This window comes from Trichomycterus rosablanca, chromosome 3, assembly GCF_030014385.1.
Source record: "Trichomycterus rosablanca isolate fTriRos1 chromosome 3, fTriRos1.hap1, whole genome shotgun sequence".
Classification (NCBI taxonomy): domain Eukaryota; kingdom Metazoa; phylum Chordata; class Actinopteri; order Siluriformes; family Trichomycteridae; genus Trichomycterus; species Trichomycterus rosablanca.
In genome coordinates, this window is record NC_085990.1 from 31,430,538 (window position 1) to 31,445,001 (window position 14,464).

At 41.0% G+C, this 14,464-nt stretch overlaps 1 protein-coding gene across 1 annotated transcript in view; it reads left to right on the forward strand.

Moving 5' to 3' along the window:
• The window catches only part of fars2 (phenylalanyl-tRNA synthetase 2, mitochondrial), a 222,896-nt gene that overhangs the window by 48,164 nt on the left and 160,268 nt on the right, over positions 1 to 14,464 (forward strand). Inside the window, exons 3-4 of the mRNA XM_062991163.1 lie at positions 1,052 to 1,214; positions 1,292 to 1,423. Coding sequence (XP_062847233.1) covers positions 1,052 to 1,214; positions 1,292 to 1,423 — 295 coding nt within the window. The remainder of the gene's footprint in view (positions 1 to 1,051; positions 1,215 to 1,291; positions 1,424 to 14,464) is intronic.

A 14,464-nucleotide genomic window follows, 5' to 3' on the forward strand; every position in this document is an offset into this window, starting at 1 on the left:
AATGTGTGTGTGTGTGTGTGTGGCTGCTCCAGTATTTAGGGGTCGCCACAGCGGATCAATCTGGTCCATATACCTGATTTGGCACACTTCTCACAACAGATGCCCTTCCTTATGCAACCCTCTTATTTTACCCAGGCTTGGTAACAACACTGAGAGCACACTGAAAAGTGCATTTCCCAGTAGCTAGGCTGTTTCAGCAATCGGACATTAGCCAGTTATGTTTGCATAGACGTCTGACCGACCAATAGCGTCTAGAGATTCTAGCGTGATTTCAGAGTGGGCTAGCTTGATATACTGCTGCACTACCTGAGAGCCCACATTTTGTAAAATGTAATTTAATTTATTCCTGAATCAAAGTTTCCACAGAAATGCAATGCCACAATGTAAAAAAATCCCAGAGGAAGATTTTTAAAGCTTCTGGACTCCACTGAACCACAACAGGATTCATTACCTACAATTATGGAAATGGGATTTTTTAGAGGCTAGCAAGAGAAACATCAGTTTTAAGCAGATCAATTAATACAATAAAGAATTATTATTGTACCTCTATGATTCTTAGACCTTTTGAAATAATGTTCTGTGGACAAACAAATCAAATTCTTACAAACAACAAATATCTGGTAAAAAGCAAACATAGTTTTCAGAGTAAGATTATTATAGGGTGGTAATGTGGTAGGGTGATGGTGTGTGGGTGCTTTGCTTTGTCAGAAAAAATACGAAAAATATGTGTTGAAGCTGAGAATTTGGGTAATGCAAGAGGACAGTGATCCAAAATACAGATCTAAGTCCACATTTGAACGATTATGTGGGCTAGTCAAAGGCTTGACTTGAACCCAGTATACAGTAGATGCTGTGGTGAGGCTTGAAACAATCCTTAAAACTGTTTAATTCCAGTAACTGCAGCCGAAGGTTGTGCGTCCAGTTATTAAGAGGGCTTACTCTTTTTGCTGGGGTAATATGGTTGTTGAATACCTTTGTCCCCTAAATAAAGGAACTATGTTTTCCCAAGTTCTGAACTACAAAGTAACTGATATTGTTTGATGTTGAACAGTTGTTTGCTCGAGTGAAGAACGGTGAGGACCTGTCACTGTTTGAACACGGTGGGCGGCGAACACCTGAGAAACAGGAGACTCACACTCTGGAGGCCGTGAAGCTGGTGGAGTTCAACCTGAAACACACACTCACCCGGCTCATGAGGCATCTCTTTGGAGAAGGTAACAGCACCTCCGGGTTCACAGTTACTGTACTACCGTCTCTTCCTGCCATCGGTTTGACTTCTGTTGTTCTCCAGAGCTGGAGATCCGCTGGGTGGAGTGCTACTTCCCGTTCACACACCCCTCTTTCGAAATGGAGGTGCGCTTTCAGGGAGACTGGCTTGAGGTGCTGGGCTGTGGTGTGATGGAGCAGGAACTGCTGCATTCAGGTATGCAGTTGTGGAAAACACAAACAAGTTTGGACACCCAGTCCAAATTAGTTTATTGTTCTCTAATTTTAAAACCACCCATGCAATATTTACTATGGCTTATATGTTTAGGAGTCGGTAAGGTGTTCTATTTATAAAATTCTGCTTCACCTTGTTCTTCTGAGACACACACACACACACACACACACCCCTTTGATAATTGTGGCCAGTAAGTTCCATTTCTACCTCATCAGCTCACAGCACTCTGGCTAATCCGGATATTGTTTTGCATGCTTCTGATGTTGCCTTTTTGTAACAAGGTTGCAGATTATGTTTCTGCAAGCACCACTCCCGTGTCACTTAAATGTTCCTGTAGGTTGTCATTGTTGTCATTCTGTTCAATTTGAGTGTTTTTATGGATTGATTGATTGATTCATCGTGATTGAACATCACAAGCATTACACAAAAACACGTCGATGTAGTGCAAGTAAAAAAATAATAAATAAAATGTAATGTAATAAAATAACGCAAAGATGATATATAAAAATAAAAAAATATATATACAAATTTAAGAATATAAGAACAACAACAAAAAACTAAAGGGGTAAGTCTAAAAGGTGCAGTTTATAGACATTATGTGGAATTTAATCCTCCAAAACAAACTTCTGTTGACTTTTACTGTTCCTCTTTACTGTTTTATTCTTTATATAATATTCTTTCTAGAATAACATATTTTTTTCTTTATATAATATGCTTTATAGAATAACATTTTATTCTACTGTATATTCTTTACATAAATCTGTATACCTCATACGTATTCTTATGATATATTACTACTATTATTATTATGCATGCATGTATACCTTACTATACTTATTACATCTGCTTATATGAATATAGACATAAGACCATATTTTTATAGATTTATAATTATCATATTTTTTATAGATAATGGTAGATGCTAACAGCATTTCACTGTTTTGTACTCATCTACTACATCCATCCACCATCTATCTATCTGTCACTTATAATATTTTGAACAGTTGAAATTGAAATGATAAGCACTTCATTACCATTTTAGCATTTCGTCACTCAATCAGCTATTTAAGGAACCCCATAAAGTGATATCCCACCAAGCTTTGAGGTGTCAGAAAATCGGTTGCACTCTGAAACTGTCATTAGCTGTGAATGTTTAGTAACTGTGATTGTACAGTAATGGGAGCTAATGAAGCTTTAAGTGTACATGTGTACATAGTCAGGTTTTACTCGTGGTTACATTATTGACAGGACATGTAGTTACAGGTTATACATGATTCAGTCAGTTCAGTTCAATGTTAAAACACCATCACTGGTGAGTTTGTATCTCCAATTCACCTCACTTGCGTGTCTTTGGACTGTGGGGGAAAAACAGAGGTCCTGGAGGAAACCCACACAGACACTGGGAGAACATGCAAATTCCACACAGAAAGGACGTACCGCCCACCTCAGAGTTGAACCCAAGTCCTTTTTGCTGTGAAGGCAGTGGTGGCTTAGCAGTTAAGGTGCTGGACTATAATGATATAATAATCATAAGGTTGCTGGTTCAAGCTCCACCACCACCTATTTGCCACTGCTGGGCCCCTGAGGAAAACTCCTAACTCTTAATTGCTTACAATGTAGTTGGTTAAAATTGTAAGTCGCTTCGGATAAGGGCGTCTTTAAATGTAAATGTTCTACTGTATATTTTGTTTGTAATATGCTTTCTCCTCCAGACAAAATCACAGGTCACACAGCAATAGACATTTCATATTTATACTGGTCAGGATTGCAGTGCGTCCAGTTTTCCTGGAATCACTACATACAATGCAGTAATTGATAGACTGGCGTCTATCAATGCAGAGATAGACGCCAGTCTATCTCAGGGAATCGGCCATCCCCCTAAGACGTTGCCAATCAGGTCTGTTTGTAGATGCTCAGTGGGCTGACAGTACTGCTGGGGATTCAAACCCCGGCTCTCAGCTGGCAGTGGACTAGCGTAATATAACACTGCGCCACCTGATCACCACAATACATTTTATTATGAAAAATTGTATAATATGAAGAGTAATATTCCTAAAAAAACTAGTAACTGTGCTAATATAAACATTTTTATTACAGATACAGTATACATAAAATAAATCTTACCTCTAAAATAATTATTATGAAATTGCTTTTATCACGTACATAATTAATTATCAATGAATTCAAGCCAAAGAAGAAATGTAAAACTGTAAAAGTGATAAAGTGAGAGAAAAAATATTCTACTCAATTAGTTTTTATTAGTAAATATGCTTCCAGTGCATAAGTCCAATTTTAATTTACACATATTCACTTTGTGCTTACAAATATGAACAAAAATAAATGTATGTATTATCATATGTATTATTTACATGTATGTATTATTAAGCATAAACAAATATATTTCAACAACGAATAAGAAGGAAAACAAGTGTTCCAGCATCATAAAACCAGTAAAATTAGTACTTAAGAGAAATTCCCTTATTTAGTGTTATGATGGTGATGTAGATGCTTGTCTAACACTTCATCCCAGAATATCCCGTAGCTGTTCAGTTAGATTAGGATCCAGCGACTGTGAGGACTATAGCATATGATATACATCCTTTTATCATGATCAAACCACACACTGAACCATTTAGCCCTGTGGAGGGGAGCACTGTCTTCCGCAGGAGATCACTGCTTTCAGGATAAAGATGATATGTCATATTGATCAAGTGAAATGTGTTGAACCTTGTCGGCCCTCAAATAATGCCAGCAAAATGCCCCTACAGCAGTGGTTTTTATTATCTTTTACTTATCATTTATTCAAGATTGTTTCTTTATTCTGGCACTCTTCTGTGTATATTTGAGCAATAGAATAATAACAATAATAATAATAGTAATAATAATAATAATTAATAATAATAATTACAATTATTTTATTTGAATAATAAAAAATAAAATAAGAATAATATAAGAAAAAATAATAGTGTAATAAATAATAAATGTAATAATAAAATTGTAATGAAGTAATAATAATAATAATAATAATGTTATTCATAATAATAATAATAATAATAATAATAATAATAATAATAGTAATGATAATAATAATAATAATAATAAATTTTTATGTTTTACTACTGCTTTAGCCTGGTCAGGATTGCAGTGTATCTGGTTTATGTGGAATCACTCTGCGTAATGCAGTAACACCCCATACAGGACGCAAATCCATCACGCTCCCCCACAGCCAATTCTATCTGTATGTAGATACCTGACCATCATATAGCATTGATGGGGATTTGAACCCTGGATCTCAGCGGTAGTCAGCTAGCACTAGCTTTTTATTTATTGATTTCTTTGACTATTTTTTTTTGTATGAAGTTTTTGTGGGCAGAGGCAAGACAGAATGAAATTTGTTTGACAATGTATGAATTATTAACAGTGATAAAACAACAACCATGCAATTTGGACCTGTTTAAGTAACCCAAGTATTTAATAGAGCACCCGGGTTGTTAAAACTCACACCCAGGTTGATCAGTGCATTCAGACTTCCTGCCTCTGCCAGTAGATGGTGCTGTTGCGCAACTCTGGTTGCTAATACCCTCCCGCTGCTGCAGATAGATTTATTCACTCACAGCAGCACTATTCTCTAAGGAAGGTTGGGAGGGTTGTTGGGGGCGGTTATGCTTAGCTGCCCAGACATGGCCCAGCTCTCAGGGGATTAGTTTAGGATGAGCGTCCCGTCCCTCCCTCCCTGGTCTTCAGTAATGCCTGCCGCTTAACACACGGCTCTGCACTCTTCACTCTTCACTGAGTCTGTCCATATTAACCATCACATTAACGTCCACAGCAGCAACTGGACAGCAGCACACACCAGTGAGCACGCAACAGTCTACTGTCAATACTGCGTCCACAGGTCACCATTACGAAGATCTTTAGCTAATAGCACAGCACTAGAAGGTATTGTGGATGGATCAGGACGCAAGTGTCCTAAGGTGTCCCAAGCTGCCATTTATGTTGCTTTATCTTTGGCACTAACATGCATTTCGCTCTCAATAATTGATAGCTGTTCTCTCCAAAAGCCTTTAAAGCCATGTCTTTCACTTCTGTTTACTCTTGTTTTCTTTCTGTTCTAAAACGCATTGATCTTTGACAGTCTGCTGCAGGACTTTTTACTTTACACAAAACAGAAAATCAGTAGACATTAGTTGTCACTCTTGGGCCCCTGAGCAAGGCCCTGAATTCTCAATAGCTTGCTCTGTTGTTGGTTAAAATTGTAAGTTGCTTTAGATAAAGGCATCTGCTACATGATTCACTGGGTTCACTGTAGTAACACACATTGTCCTAGTTACTGAGTTCAAATTTTGCAGTGTCTGTGGACAAATGTCCCGGCTCACAACCACTCTTCCATTTTAGAAGTGTTCAAAAGGTGAAGAGCACTGGACTTTCTTTACAATAAACCTGTAAAATCACTTCTTTATAGATCTAGCTGGACATATTGAAAAAAATTAAGAACCTTCCCTAACTGTTTTCATAATGTTATAAACAATAATTCTATTTTATATGCTGGATTTTCTGCATCTCTTATTTAGGAGGGGTGTCCACATACTTATGTAGTCGTCATATAGTGTAGGTCAAAAAATAAATGCGCTCATGTGGTGCTCAGGTACCGTGTTTTACCGCTCAGGTGGCGCAGCGGTAAAACATGCTAGCACACCAGAGCTGACACGTTGTACTTATCGGTTCGTATCTCAGCTCTGCTACCGGCAGGCTGGGCACCTACACGAACAATGATTGACTCGTTCGCAGGGAGGATGCCAGAAGAGATTCCTCATAACTGATGCAATTACGACCTCTGCTGGCTGATAGATGGCGTCAGAGATGAGGGATAATGAGAATCAGGGTGTGATAAACCGTGCATGAAACTGAACCCCATGTACAGGTGAAAAGATGCAGCCGGCTAGTAGTCTGGGGCGTGTATTAGTCATGGCTCTCTTTAGTCAGAGTGGAGGTCAACATCAGTAGAGAGGAAGTGTAATGCATTCAGGTAATTAGATAGGACTAGATTGGGAGGAAAATGGGCGGGGTGGGGGTGTGTGCAAAACAATTATAATAATAACAAGCCAGGGTTGCAAATAGGATACACACATGTGAACTGGGCTGTACTCCATGATGGAAAGGTATTATGAGTCTTGGCTGATAAGTGATTAGATTTAACGATTGTTATTAGAAGTCTGAGGGTTCGAGTGGTCAGTAAGCTACAGTAACTCAGCATTTCAACATATCAAGTACTTTGATTAGTTGTATTATGTTGATAAAGATGGATGTACCAAAATGCACTTAAGAATCTAGCAGAATCTCGGATGATTGTATAACTGTAATGGTGAGATTGTAGTAGAAAAGTATTCGGGACAGAACAAAAGCAACTAGATTTAATATAACATATTTAATGTATAATATGAGCTGGTTGGACTTTCTATTTTAAAACCATTGGCATCTATATAAAGTTCAGATGTTTCAACCACACCTGTGCCAACGAGTGTAATAAATCAATTATATATTAATTATGTAGCAACAGTTTGACAACAACCCTCTTTTCTTCCAGCATGATTAATACAATGCAAGCAGTTGAGGGTTAAGGGCCTTACTCAGGGGCCCAACTGTGGCAAATTGGCATGGGTGGGGCTTGAACCAGCAACCTTCCAATCAGTAATCCAGTACCTTAATTGCTGATCTACTACCACTGCTGCCAGACTATGCTTTTATGCACAAAGCAAGGTCTACAGACACATGATACACACAGTTTGATATAGAGGAGTGTCAGTTCCTTCACCTGTTAAAATCTACTGACAAGTCAGTTTGCCAAAAGCAACTTTACAGATTCAACAACCAATTAAAACATTATGAGCAAACCAAATGAGACAGTGGCAAAGAAAAAACTCCCTAAGAAACCCTGTGAGGAACCAATGAGGGGAACACCTGTGGGGTGAGTTGGAAGGTTGTTTTTTTTAGTCAGGCCTTTGAGGTGAGTGGATAGATTACCTAAGATTACCTTAGATTATTGGCCAATTTTACCCAGCTAATTTAAGGAAATCTAGTTTCCTTTTTTTGTCATACACCCAACATATATTCCAATGATACATGCTTATACTAGAGAGCAGCACATCTGCAGGTGAAGGCAAGGCTGTACCATAGCAACATGGTTTCTCACAATTCTCACATTTTGTAGAAGTTTCACATGTTTCCAAAACCAGACAGAAGTCGGATTAGCTGCTCTAGGTGTGACTGCCTGAATCTGTGTACATTTAAGTACACTTACTGCATTTATTCAAAGTGACTTAGTTAATTGTGACTGAATGCAGTGCAAGCAATGGAAAGTTAAGGGTCTTCTTGCTGGGGGGGTGTCAACCCTCCATGTGTCAACCCTCCATGTGTCAACCCTCTATGTGTCAACCACACCTATTGGGACAGTGGTAGCTTGGGACAGTGGTAGCCTAGTGGGTAGAGCTTTGGGCTATCAGTCGGAAGATTGTTGGTTCAAATCCAGGCTCTGCTGTTCAGCCAGTGTTGGGCCTTTGAGCGAGGCCTTTAACCCTGTCCGCTCCAGGGGTGTCCCAGCTTCCAAACAAGCTTGGATATGCTGAAAAAGCTGTACTAAAAGTATTGTACTATACTTGTGTATGTATATATGACAAATAATGACATTCAACTTCTTCTATTGTGCTTCTATGTATAAAATGAATTGGTGGTTTGATGAGTTTATGGTCTGCACATATTAGACACTACTGGGATAAATTGAAAGGTCTATTTTTAGCCTTGTCCTCTCATTAATTATCAATGCCTGACCTTTGCAAAAGGGGCGGGGTATCTAATTACATATTAATTCCCTTTAGTTTTGGAATAGAATGTCCAACAAGCTCCTGGTCGGGTGTCCACATACTTTTGGCCATATAGTGTATCTACATAGTCATTTAGTTGCAACTCTAGTTAGTAAGTTAGTTAGTTAGTTAAGTGGCAACAGTGACTCTTCCTTTCTTTTTAAAGCCTGTGACTATCCTACCCCACTGTCATTGTGAGAAGAAGGGTGGGCTTAAGAAGGGCAACTCTAGCCAAGCTGGCGCATGAGTCTTCACTTCACTTCACAGTTTTTTTTTTGTCTATTCATGCGAGGCTCATTGTCACGCCACCCACCAGATTTGCAAATGTAGGCAGGCACATGGTGGTGGCGGTAAGGTTCAGTGAGTCTTTGAAATGTCTGGCCTTATGCGTTTCAGCTGCTGGTTAGTTACGCACACCCTCAAGTTCTTCTTTTGACATTGTCCCAGCTTTGTGCCTCTTCACTGCAGGAGTTCTGACAGTCACCACTATTTTCTCACACTCGCACTCTCCTCCTCTCGCGCACTCCCTCTCGTTCTCTCCCTTTCTCTCTCTATATTAGTCTGCCCACACGGGCACGTACACGCAAAAGTATATACGCATTGATTCACACGCTACCTCTCCCCATTCTCATTTTCACTTCCAACTCTCTCGTCGTACTCTTTCTCTCTCTCTGTACGTTTCTCTTTCTCTCTCTCATTTTCTTCACTGCGGCAGAGCAGTGTGGCACCGTTGCCAAGGCAACTTCTCATTCAGTCCTCTCGCATCCCCCTTTTCCACACGTTCCCTCTCTCACACACATGCACACACCCTTCAGTTCAGACCAGCGAGACAATAAAAAGCTGCCAGCACAACCAAATTAAATGTGTGGCAGGAGTTTCGCGGAGAGAAGGCGGCGACTGGGATGCCAGTGGGGGTACGGAGGAAAGAAAGAATATGAATGAGCGAGAGAGCATTAAACACAGGGACCAGGGACATCTGGGGAGGTTGAAAGGTTATTTATTTGCCTCTGAGCGTGAGCACCATATGTGAAGCGTGGCATAAGCGTGCCAAAGGCGGTCCATTTGCTTTAGGCAACAAGGGAGACTAATGAAAGGAGGGGAATTAATGAAAGAAGGGAGGGAAGAGGGTGGAGGGGAGAAAAAAGACATCTCACTGGCTGCCGGTTTACTTAGTTATTCATTGGAGTGTCGCGTATAATCCCTGCATGCATGCGTTCTACAGCGGGCCCAGAACTCAGCCCTGTGGGACCTCGCAAAGCTCAGGGCAGCATATGGGACCCAGTGTTAATGACACTATGGGGCGGGGCTTAGTCACGTCTCGGTTGACCACAGGGGACCGTGATGTGATTAAAGCCGTGTTTGGAGACAATTAACGGCCCTTCAAGTCACACGCCGCAGGGCCCTTGGGACGGCGGGGGAGCAGGGGGTCACTGGTAAGAGGCTGAGGTACCAGCTGAGCTCCCATTCTGGTTCAGGTGGCACTTTCAAACTTAATCGTAATCCTTAATACCACCCGTCCCTCCTTTCTTCTCTCGCTGAATAAATCATGTGCCAATTGCTAGCAGCTCCTGTTAGAGCTTACACATACGTGTACACGCACACGCACACGCACACACACACACACACTGGCCTAATTACAGCGCTCCTGTTCAGATTTTATTTTAGTGTCAGTAAGTGTCATCTTGCCTGTCAGTAAGTCAACCTGTCTTCAGTCCTTTACATATTAAATACTGATATGAGATATACACTGATCAGCCATAACATTAAAACCACCTCCTTGTTTCTACACTCACTGTCCATTTTATCAGCTCCACTTACCATGTAGAAGCACTTTGTAGTTCAACAATTACTGACTGTAGTCCATCTGTTTCTCTGCATGCTTTGTTAGCCCTCTTTCATGCTGTTCTTCAATGGTCAGAACTCTCCCAGGACCACCACAGAGCAGGTATTATTTAGGTGGCACTGCAGTGACACTGACATGGTGGTGGTGTGTTAGTGTGTGTTGTGCTGGTATGAGTGGATAAGACACAGCAGCACTGATGGAGTTTTTAAACACCTCACTGTCACTGCTGGACTGAGAATAGTCCATCAACCAAAGATATCCAGCCAACAGTGCCCCTTGGGCAGCAACCTTTGACCACTGATGAAGGTCTAGAAGATGACCAACTCAAACAACAGCAATAGATGAGCGATCTTGTGGACATGGTATTTAAAAACTCCAGCAGCGCTGCTGTGTCTGATCCACTCATTCCAGCGTAACACACACTAACACACCACCACCATGTCAGTGTCACTACAGTGCTGGGGTGGCACGGTGGCTAAGTGGGTAGCACTGTCGCCTCACAGCAAGAAGGTCCTGGGTTCGATCCCCAGGTGGGGCGGTCCGGGTCCTTTCTGTGTGGAGTTTGCATGTTCTCCCCATGTCCGCGTGGGTTTTCTCCGGGTACTCCGGTTTCCTCCCACAGTCCAAAGACATGCAAGTGAGGTGAATTAGAGATACAAAATTGTCCAAGTCTGTGTTCGAAATAAAACTTGTGAACTGATGAACCTTGTGTAATGAGTAACTATCGTTTCTGTCATGAATGTAACAAAAGTGTAAACAAACATAAACAAACTGCAGTGCTGAGAATGATCCACCACCTAAATAATACCTACTCTTTAGTGGTCCATTTACTCTTTAGGGGTCCTGACCATTAAAGAACAGGGTGAAAGCAGGCTAAAAAAGTATTTAGAGAAACAGATGGACTACAGTCAGTAATTGTAGAACTACAAAGTGCTTTTACATGGTAAGTGGAGCTGATAAAATGGACAGTGAGTGTAGAAACAAGGAGGTGGTTTTAATGTTATGGCTGATCAGTGTATATGCACATAGGTTTCTACATATATCTATATCTATCTATAAGTGTATATACAGTATATATATATAAGGGTTTATACATGGGTTTCTTCACAAGTACATTGTGTATGGTCTTTGTATTGTCATTCAATATGGTAAAGACTGTCGATAAAACATATGAAAATAAAATATCAATAAGATTCAGATCAGGAATCTAATCAGAGAGAAGAAGAGAGAATTTGCAGAGAATGACCAAGACCATCTTAGAGGCATTGGCACGCTGCCCATCTGAAAATAGTAAACAAACTAGAAAGAGAGTTGGTCAGAATGGATATTATGCCACCAAGAGTATTGCAAATGTTGAAAGTTCTAGGTCATATCTGAGGTATTATATAGAAGGGCATTTTTGGAAGAGTTGCAAGAAAGAAATATTTAATGAAAAACAACAAACATATTCTTGCTTGCAAATACGTCCCATGAAGTGTTTTAGTCTGAAAAGACAGATTTAGGCTAAAAAGCTCCACTTTAAATTGTGGTGGGGCATAAATATAGCAAAGGCAAAGCACTACACCAGCTGTAAAATATAATGGTGGTAGCACCATGTTACATATATGGATTTTTAAAGCCGTCTGGAAATGAATGATTGGAAAATAAATTATGCACTGTGTGGAGAATCTTAGATTTGCATCTGCTAGAGAGTTTGGTGGGGGGTGCTGGAGCCTATCCCAGCTTTTTAATGGGCGCAAGGCAGACAGTAACACCCTGGACGGGGCGCCAGTCCATCGCAGGGCAGACACACATGCACACGCATACACACCCATTTACCTATAGGGTAATTCAGTGTATCCAATTAACCTGATTGCATGTTTTTGGACTGTGGGAGGAAACCAGAGCTCCCGGAGGAAACCCACGCAGACACAGGGAGAGCATGCAAACTCCACACACAAAAGGACCCGGACCACCCCACCTGGGGATCGAACCCAGGACCTTCTTACTGTGAGGCGACAGTGCTACTCATACAGCCACCATGCCACCCATATAAATAAACAAATATACAATATGGCTGAAGTATATGGACAGCCTTCAGTTCCATCAATCCTAATGAACACCTTTGGGATTGGATTGTTGTGTGAGGTAGGCATTTCTGTCTTTCTTTTTTAGGTGGTATTGAAGAAATAAGTAAAGTGCTTTGGTCAAGTTTTTGGGCAACTCTAGGCTTCTAGGCTATGTAAAGGAAAACTGTTTGGGGGCTGAAAACGTTTTCAAAGTATGTCCACATATTTATTGATTGAGAGCTTGTGAAGAAATGATAGAAAGAAGAATTATATATGACTGGAACAACGGGAGAAAAGGCAACAGTCGTCTTGACCTCATGTAGCATCTCCTCCCATTCGTCCCTTCCTCCTCCTCTTTGGCCTGGACATGCTCCCAGTGTTCCCAGTGGAAGCAATCACTATATGGATAGAAGAGGCTTCACACAGCTGCTCCCTGGCCTGATGCCCTTCCTCCTGCTCCTTACACCCTCCAATCTACCACCGTCTGTCATCGAAGCACAGAGTGTTCATATCAGTCTCCATTCCAGTCTTTATTCCTCCCAGAAGCGTCCTGCACGTATGTACTAGCATACGAAATTCCTCTGCGAGGTTTCAGTCATTTGTCTTCCCATTCAGACCTTTCCTCTCATTCGTCCTCCCTTCCTCCTTCCCATCTCACACAGTCGGTGTCAGTCACGGCCGCCTCCTCCACTCCATCCTCCCCCGGGTCTGCGGGTCTAAAGCAAACATTTGTTAGTGCAGCGTTCCATTTCAGCCATTTTGGGAGGAGGGAGGGCAAATAGAGGCAGATGTTACGCTAGAGAATCAGAGAGAGGGCTGTAAAGAAAGCAGGGAAATGCAGAAGATGTGAAAGGTAGCATATGTAATGCTTCATCTAGTTCTCTTCACTGTGTAATTCATTGTGCTGGCCTAGTTTAGAGCGGGGAGTGCTGCAGCACCGCCTCCAGCATTGACTGAGGAGAGCATTACATCATACTTAGAAGGAAATATCTGCTCATGAGTGATATGTAGTGAGTCTCGGGTATTGTAATAGTCAGGTGAATCTCATAAACTACTTCTACGTAGTTGGTTTATTGTCTCTCCATTCTTTGCTGGAAAAATTAATTTTGTCATTAAATTCACTAATATATAAAAAAATACACGTTCAAATTTCATACTGCTTCATGTACGACATACACCAATCAGGCATAACAGTAAAACCACCTCCTTGTTTCTACACTCACTGTACATTTTATCAGCTCCACTTACCATATAGAAGGACTTTGTAGTTCTACAATTACTGACTGTAGTCCATCTGTTTCTCTTCATGCTTTGTTAGCCCCCTTTCTTGCTGTTCTTCCAGTGCAGTGGTGGTGTGTTAGTGTGTGTTGATCTGGTATGGGTGGATCAGACACATCAATGCTGATAGAGTTTTTAAACACCTCATTGTGACTGCTGGACTGAGAATAGTCCACCAACCAAAAATATCCAGCCAATAGCACCTCGTGAGCAGCGTTCTGTGACCACTGATGGTCAAGAAGATGACCAACTCAAACAGCAGCAATAGATGAGCGATCGTCTCTGACTTTACATCTACAAGGTGGACCAACTTGGTAGGGGTGTCTAATAGAGTTAGAGTGGACAGGGAGTGGACACGGTATTTAAAAACTCCAGCAGCGCTGCTGTGCCTGATCCACTCATACCAGCACAACACACACTAACACACCACCACCATGTCAGTGTCACTGCAGTGCTGAGAATGATCCACCACCCAAATAATACCTACTCTGTGGGGATCCTGACCATTGAAGAACAGGGTGAAAGCAGGCTAAAAAGGTAAATAGAAAAACAGATGGACTACAGTCAGTAATTGCAGAACTACAAAGTGCTTCTATATGGTAAGTGGAGCTGATAAAATGGACAGTAAGTGTAGAAACAAGGAGGTGGTTTTAATGTTATGGCTGATCAGTTTATGTGCTTGTCTAGAAAGACCACAGTGTAGTACACGCCCTCTCTGCAACATACATATGTTATGTATGGCCACTTTTACATAGTAAGCAGTTTGCAATAATCATGTAAAACAATGGTTTTGGGACGTCCTTAAATTTTATGCTTCAAGTTAGCTTTTTTAAGGGGATTTATGCATGAAATCATGCAGATAGTTGTGATAGTAATATAAATATGGCCCTAGAAAATTCATGTCTGCGTTTTGACACACACCCCACTTCGTCCACAGAATCGGTTGGAAGTTTTCCAGACTCAGTTACCGGAATAGTGTTTTTAGCTGCTGTACACT